The sequence below is a fragment of the Corticium candelabrum genome, chromosome 4, assembly GCF_963422355.1.
Source record: "Corticium candelabrum chromosome 4, ooCorCand1.1, whole genome shotgun sequence".
Taxonomy (NCBI): Eukaryota; Metazoa; Porifera; class Homoscleromorpha; order Homosclerophorida; family Plakinidae; genus Corticium; species Corticium candelabrum.
The window spans coordinates 2,256,431-2,263,930 of NC_085088.1; the positions used below are offsets into that span (position 1 = coordinate 2,256,431).

Genomic DNA, 7,500 nt, shown 5'->3' on the forward strand with positions numbered 1-7,500 from the left:
CGCGACGTCCGACCGGCGTTGGCTCGTTCCCGGAGAAGTACGACACGACTCGACGGCCGACGACCGACGACGCGGTTCCTTCGAATCCGACGACGCCCGCCCGGCCGCCTCGCCGGCTGAATCTACGCGAGAACGCTGCTGGCCGCATTCGCTTCCCCTCCAACGGTTTCACGTACTCTTTAACTCTCTTTTCAAAGTGCTTTTCATCTTTCCCTCACGGTACTTTTTCGCTATCGGTCTCGTGCCCGTATTTAGCTTTAGGTGGAGTTTACCACCCGCTTTGGGCTGCATTCCCAAACAACCCGACTCTTGGAAAGTGCCTCGTGGCGCGAGGACCGCGGCCGGACACGGGATTCTCACCCTCTGCGATGTGCCGTTCCAAGCAACTTGGACCGCCGACCGCCGCGCGGATAGCACTTCTCGAGACTACAATTCGCCGACCCGAGGCCGGAGATTGACGGCTTGAGCTGTTCCCACTTCACTCGCCGTTACTGAGGGAATCCCTGTTGGTTTCTCTTCCTCCGCTTATTGATATGCTTAAGTTCAGCGGGTGGTCTTGCCTGATCTGAGGTCACAACTGGAGCAAACTCGTCGCTCCGACTCACCTTCGCGCTCGGACGATCGCACCGCGTCTCGGGCGGCACGGGCCGCGTCGCACGCATAGCCGCGCGGGCTCACACGGCCACGCAGCCCGCCGCCTGCACGCAGGCGTCGCCGAGCCAATCTGACAGGGACTAGGCGACGACGACGAATCGCGCGAGCCTAGACGCCTCAAGGCGACCGCATCCGCCCGGGTCGGTGGACGCGCTGTCGTCGCCGACGTAACGGGACGACACTCAGACAGACATGCCGCCGAGGAGAACCCGACGGCGCCATTTGCGTTCAAAGATTCGATGATTCGCCGAGTTCTGCAATTCACACTACGTATCGCAGTTCGCTGCGTTCTTCATCGATGCACGAGCCAAGAGATCCACCGTTGAAAGTTGTCGTTTGACCACGATCGTGCGACACGACGATTCGCCGTGCCACGAATCAAGCCTGCAAGCTTGCGGCCCGTTCACCGGCGTGACGATGAGATGAGAAGAAAAGGCCCGACCTGACGCGGTCGGCGCCGCCGCCTTCGGGGCCGGACGAGACGTCCCGCCGACGCGAGACCGGATCGCCCGTTCGACGCCTCCCCGACCGCCGAGCGATGCCGGAGACGACCCCGAAAGCACATACCGTCCACAAGGGAACGAGTCCCTGTACGCTCCACGCGATCGAGATCGTTAATGATCCTTCCGCAGGTTCACCTACGGAAACCTTGTTACGACTTTTACTTCCTCCAGAAAACATCGCTAAAACCGCTTCTCGGCGTCCAACGCGCGGCGAACCGCACGACTGGAGCCGATCCGAAGTTTTCACGAGGCCATCCAGTCGGTAGTAGCGACGGGCGGTGTGTACAAAGGGCAGGGACGTAATCAGCGCGAGCTGATGACTCGCGCTTACTAGGAATTCCTCGTTCAAGACCAATAATTACAAGGGTCTATCCCCAGCACGACGAAGTTTCACAAGATTACCCACGCCTCTCGGAGCAGGTCGACACTCGCTGACTTCGTCAGTGTAGCGCGCGTGCAGCCCAGGACATCTAAGGGCATCACAGACCTGTTATTGCCTCAGACTTCCACCGGTTAGACACCGATAGTCCCTCTAAGAAGTCGACCGTCGTCCCCGGAGAGACGGCGTGACTAGTTAGCAGGTTAAGGTCTCGTTCGTTATCGCGATTAGGCAGACAAATCACTCCACCAACTAAGAACGGCCATGCACCACCACCCACAGAATCAAGAAAGAGCTCTCGATCTGTCAATCCTCACTGTGTCCGGACCTGGTGAGTTTTCCCGTGTTGAGTCAAATTAAGCCGCAGGCTCCACTCCTGGTGGTGCCCTTCCGTCAATTCCTTTAAGTTTCAGTCTTGCGACCATACTCCCCCCGGAACCCAAAAACTTTGATTTCTCGAAAGGTGCCGAAGGAGTCGTATCATAACGTCCTCCGATCCCTAGTCGGCATAGTTTATGGTTGGAACTACGACGGTATCTAATCGTCTTCGAACCTCCAACTTTCGTTCTTGATTAACGAAAACATCCTTGGCAAATGCTTTCGCATGCGTTCGTCTTCCATAAATCCAAGAATTTCACCTCTGACAATTGAATACGAATGCCCCCAACCGTCCCTATTAATCATTACCTCGGTCCCAGAAACCAACAAAATAGAACCGACGTCCTATTCCATTATTCCATGCTAATGTATACAAGCCGACGCGCCTGCTTTGAACACTCTAATTTTTTCAAAGTAAACGTCCCGAGTCCCGCGCACGCTCAATCAAGAGCACGCGCGGCCCTCGAGAGAAAGCCGCGCGCGACCAGTGACGCGCCGTTAGGCGGACCGGACGCGCGCCGCCGAAATCCAACTACGAGCTTTTTAACTGCAACAACTTTAATATACGCTATTGGAGCTGGAATTACCGCGGCTGCTGGCACCAGACTTGCCCTCCAATCGTTCCTCGTTAAGGGATTTAGATTGTTCTCATTCCAATTACAAGACCTACGAAGGCCCTGTATTGTTATTTATTGTCACTACCTCCCCGTGTCGGGATTGGGTAATTTGCGCGCCTGCTGCCTTCCTTGGATGTGGTAGCCGTTTCTCAGGCTCCCTCTCCGGAATCGAACCCTAATTCTCCGTCACCCGTTGCAACCATGGTAAGCCGATACCGTACCATCGACAGTTGATAGGGCAGAAACTTGAATGATCCGGCGCCGGCGCGAGGCCCTGCGCTCCGAACAGTTACTATGAATCACCAAAGACCGGGACTGACGCCCCGCATTGGTTTTGAATCTAATAAATACATCCCTTCCGCAAGAGTCGGGACTCGACGCATGTATTAGCTCTAGAATTACCACGGTTATCCATGTGGTGAGAGACCATCAAATAAACTATAACTGATTTAATGAGCCATTCGCAGTTTCACCGTATAAGATCGCTTATACTTAGACATGCATGGCTTAGTCTTTGAGACAAGCATATGACTACTGGCAGGATCAACCAGGTAACGGCCCTCGCGGCACGAACGTCGACGCGCTGCGCATCGACGTCGTCCCGAGTGCGATCGCCATCCGATTCGTGTTCTCGCCCGACCCGCTCTACGATACGCCTACCGAGTGCAACGCACCGTCTGCTTGCTCGAGAGGACCTCGCAGCAGCGCGGTGTTTGCCTTCCATGCGGTCGCCGCGTCGGTGCGGATGCGCACCGGATCGCGGCGTCCACGCGCTCGTCGTTCGCATGCCGACTTTCGTGCAGCCGAATCGTGCTCGCCCGTTTGCCTAGTTGGCCGTGGTCTCGGACCGTGCCGGCCACGCTTTCACTCGCGGGGCAGGAGGCAGCTCTCTACCGCAACCGCCCGGCGAATGCTAGTGTGTCGACGGGTGCCGATTCTCGCTCGTCTATCTCACAAAATAAACGCTTCCGGAGGATCGAGGCCCGATGGTGGAAAGTTTCCCACGTTTATCGAAGCGATTTCTCACGTTTATCGACAAAAGGCGGAAAACGCTTTCCCACGCTCGACGTTCACACATTTAGCGACGTCGTCGAACCGTCCTCCCTTATCCCTAGGTCCCTTAAAATAGGAGAAATGCGATATGCTATTACAAAGTTATCGAGCTCCGGAAGTGTTTAGAAGCCGCGGACGCTGACACGCGACCGTCGCCACACAGCTCCAAGACGGCCGTTTGATCTCTGCCCGTCCCGTCACACACGTTACGCTTCCCGTTTCGAACCGAAGTGGCAGTCTCTCCGAGCGGGACGATCTTCACAGCGCTTCAGACCGGTCACTCTCGGAAAGCGTGAGGGGGCGGCAACCGGCCCCGCCTATCCGCTTACTCGACCTCTTCTCCATTGCCACTCGTCGCCCGGGTAACGTGTTTGGCTCTCTACGACACGAATGAACTGGACGGACGACGCGCCACCCGGCGACTCTTCTACGGTCGCGCGTGCGGCAGTTTTTTGAGCTCGGAGGGCGTGGCCCATTATATCTAACCTTTGCTCATTGACACGGTGCAGCGAACGTCCACTGATACAATCACACACAGAGCGACTCGTCTTCCGTCTACGCGTTTAGGTATGGTTACAAGCTAGCGCGTTACTCTTGCGCTTCCTTGCAACTCCTCGGCTTCGTTTGGTGGGAGTGGCCGTGCAATTGCTAGTCGAGCCGTCTCGGTCGGAGCGTCGTTTCATCTGCTGATTCTACCGAAAACTGCCGCGGCTTCGGCTGCCTAACGTATCGACTACAAGTATCTCCAATTTTCTAGACTGTATTCTATACATTCTGTCAGTGTGTACATCGAGGTCACTTGTAAACAGTGACAGGGCTAACAAGTTTGCAGAGGTGTGTTTAATTTGCTTGCTCACGTGCATAGTTTCTTACATTACTCTCCTGGAGCGGCTTGTCCAGCCTGGTAGAGGGCGTGCTCTTCCAACGAGCAGCAGAGTCGGTAGAGTTGGCTTTTTCGACTATAGCAGCAGAACTGCATGGAGAAGTTGGAAGAGGGGCGTGCACACGGAGCCTCTTCTGGACAAGGCTGGAAGAGCCCAATCGAACGCACCCGTGGTGTCAGCCTAGAATCGACCATAACAGCAACCCGGCTTGTAGGCTAACTCATAGCTGGCAGAATAGGTCTGCAAACCATAGGCGGAACCGGCTTTTCAATGGTGTCAGTTTCACGCTTCTATCCAAGGAAAACCTCAACTGCCTCTAATTCTGGAACGGACTCTAGTGTGTTCTCCGTAAGGTATTATTATTATTAGAAATTGGATGATTTTGACATGGTTAGAAATCTCATAGCCTGGTATTTTTGTTTCTTTTCTACTGGAGCCCTTTACATCTTGCTCAGATTGCTAGTACCTCTGAGAGAGACTCGTCGTCGTCGCTAAGAACAAGATCACCGCTGGACTCAACGTTTCCCATGCTTGTTCCATGGCATGATTTCAGAGTTCTTTGTCGCTTACGTGATCTAAAATACCAAATTATGCTTATATGATACGTCACATGCAAGATTCATCACGATGTTGAATGTATGCAAAAAATGGTTTGCATCCACACGTGAGCGTTGATAAAAGACTAAACAACTATTTATTATATCTGCTACTGGCATAATCTAACAACTGAACCAATGAACATACAACTGCTAAGTATACGAAGATATATGTCTTGCGTAAGACTGCAGTTACAGCCAAACAAAAATCAAGTCATGATCGAGATACTAGAGTCTACACTCTAGACTTTAATCTAAAAATTGTGATCTTAACTTGCAGTTTTGACCTTTACATTTAAATTTAGAAACACGAACATAAATAATTTCAAGCAGTCTCACAAACAATCAGTGCATCTTGGCCGATCATGAATTGATCACTAACGAACAAAAACAATCAAACACACATCGAATGCAGTGCAAACAAAAGGCCTCACGAAAACACCTTTATCGCTCTAACAATCATCATTATTAGTTTCATCAGTGTACATTACTGCCTTTCCTTGTAGTTGGTTCAGGTATTATTTGGAGTTGTAACCACTTCAGACCTGTTGACAGTATCTGCAATTTGGCATGTACCTAACCAATAAGAGTGACCACAGCATTCTGTTTTTGTAATTGCAGCTCATACTTTGCAGTTGAACAAATAAGTATGTTCCATTTGATGCACCGATGTCTGGAGTTGTGAAAACAATCTAGAAAATAACATGGAATATCGAAATATTTTCTTAGGTGATAGATATTGTAATATATCTCACTGTCATAGTTCGTTCTGATGATGCAATGTGTACATTTTGAAAACTCTGTCCTTGATACAGTAAATGCTTGCTTTTGTATCCATCATAAACTTTTATAGTCTCGCCTATCTTAAGGTCGGGGTATCTGACATCTGTTGATACATTAATACATAGACCGTTTGTTGCTATGATGACTAGTGAGCCCTCAAATTGTCCACAGGTTGTGTTGGTTATACGTCCAGGATAATGAATAAAGAAAGATGGTCCGTTAGTTCTCAAAATTTGTGTGTTATCGACACATACCGGTTCTATACCAAAACTACACCTCAAAACATTATATAAATACCTGTATCGTGTGTGTGTGTGTGTGTGTGTGTGTGTGTGTGTGTGTGTGTGTGTGTGTGTGTGTGTGTGTGTGTGTGTGTGTGTGTGTACATGTGAGGGTGTGGGTGTGTGTGGGAGTGTGTGAATTTGTGAGTGTGTAATGGCGTGCAACCATCCAAACACCACTAATTAAAATTTGATTTTATATGAAACTCACTATTTGAGTCAAGAACAGGAGTACATTTAGATATGCAGCCATCATGACAGCATTTACTTGATCCTGAACAGTGATCATCTCGAGAGCACTCAGGAATGGATGTATAACAATGTGTAGCTCGAGTCACCAAGCAGCTGCCTGGTTTAGTAGCTGAAACATTGCATTGCGTCTACACTTAGTTGTGTTTGTATAAAAATTTAATAATAGCCATAAATTACCTCGCAGTCTGCATGCAACTCCACCACCAAATGCACAGTTAGATGCAACACAGTATCGTACCTCACGTAAATGACACTCCTCATAGTTTTGACATCCAGTATACCTAATAATTGCACATTAGTTTATATTGCATGTTTAGTAAGCATGAGAAGACTGTTGTATAGCGCTAGCTACCCTTCACACGTGTCTTCACAGAACTGAATGTTGCCCCTGGCCCTACAACGTTGATAAGACTTGCACTGAAGTGGATAACACGGATCTATAAAAGAGTCAAATCAACTTTCCTACAAATAAAAGCCACACTTTAATTAACCATCTAAATAAACCATAGCATGTTAAACTAGATAAAGGTACCAGTATTATTCACATTTACATTTGCTTGCCAATACAGCAAACCACAAATTTAAAAAAATGAAATCAAAAAGTTTTTATTAATTAATAATCAAGTATCACGTTGACATTATTATTTGCTTACTCAGATCTCGACACCTGGCCACACGAGGACATATTTGAATTCCACCAACCAGTTGGCACTGACTCGTCGTGAGATAACACTCTTGCCCTGGTCTACATGGATATCCGGTGCACATGTCTTCACAATAAGGTTCAATACCCTTTCTAGTGATACATCTCTGGTAAGACCTGCAGCCTCGACACGCCCCTACAGACATCAACGGTGCATACTAATCATCCAAATTGGCCCTGCCTTTTGTTCAAGTAGAACTACACACCTACGCAACATCCTGTTTGATTATCATACGCGTAGCCAGCAGAGCAGCTGCACTGCGTTTGATAGGATGAGCCCATGAACTAGGCAGAAAAAACTTAGCAACTATGCTTGTTTTCTTATCTGTTCAGTATTGATCCAAGGCTTACCCTTACAGACTGAAGTCTGGGCTGCTGATTGCGTGGACAACTCGCTAGACACGATTTTCTTTCGTG

At 49.5% G+C, this 7,500-nt stretch overlaps 1 protein-coding gene and 3 non-coding genes across 5 annotated transcripts in view; all 4 read right to left on the reverse strand.

The window, feature by feature from the left end:
- LOC134179231 (large subunit ribosomal RNA) overlaps positions 1-574 on the reverse strand; it is a 3,665-nt gene extending 3,091 nt beyond the window's left edge. Inside the window, exon 1 of the ribosomal RNA XR_009969840.1 lies at positions 1-574. This exon is cut by the window's left edge and continues 3,091 nt beyond it. This is a non-coding gene — a ribosomal RNA (large subunit ribosomal RNA).
- Positions 575-830: 256 nt separating this feature from the next.
- On the reverse strand, positions 831-985 carry LOC134179204 (5.8S ribosomal RNA). Its single transcript, XR_009969814.1, has one exon. It is a non-coding gene; the product is annotated as a 5.8S ribosomal RNA (ribosomal RNA).
- Positions 986-1,269: 284 nt separating this feature from the next.
- On the reverse strand, positions 1,270-3,085 carry LOC134179220 (small subunit ribosomal RNA). The gene has a single exon (XR_009969829.1). It is a non-coding gene; the product is annotated as a small subunit ribosomal RNA (ribosomal RNA).
- A 2,058-nt stretch (positions 3,086-5,143) lies between these two features.
- The window catches only part of LOC134178620 (uncharacterized), a 2,631-nt gene continuing 274 nt past the window's right edge, over positions 5,144-7,500 (reverse strand). The window contains exons 1-10 of one of the 2 annotated variants that reach the window (XM_062645503.1): positions 7,435-7,500; positions 7,290-7,368; positions 7,034-7,219; positions 6,733-6,817; positions 6,558-6,661; positions 6,340-6,489; positions 5,820-6,106; positions 5,693-5,756; positions 5,507-5,640; positions 5,144-5,441 (exon numbers count right to left, since the gene is read on the reverse strand). The exon at positions 7,435-7,500 is cut by the window's right edge and continues 274 nt beyond it. In XM_062645503.1, coding sequence (XP_062501487.1) covers positions 5,576-5,640; positions 5,693-5,756; positions 5,820-6,106; positions 6,340-6,489; positions 6,558-6,661; positions 6,733-6,817; positions 7,034-7,219; positions 7,290-7,368; positions 7,435-7,500 — 1,086 coding nt within the window. In that variant the 3' untranslated portion in view covers positions 5,144-5,441; positions 5,507-5,575. Of the gene's footprint in view, positions 5,442-5,498; positions 5,641-5,692; positions 5,757-5,819; positions 6,107-6,339; positions 6,490-6,557; positions 6,662-6,732; positions 6,818-7,033; positions 7,220-7,289; positions 7,369-7,434 lie in introns of both variants that reach the window. The other variant, XM_062645502.1, reaches the window with a different exon arrangement.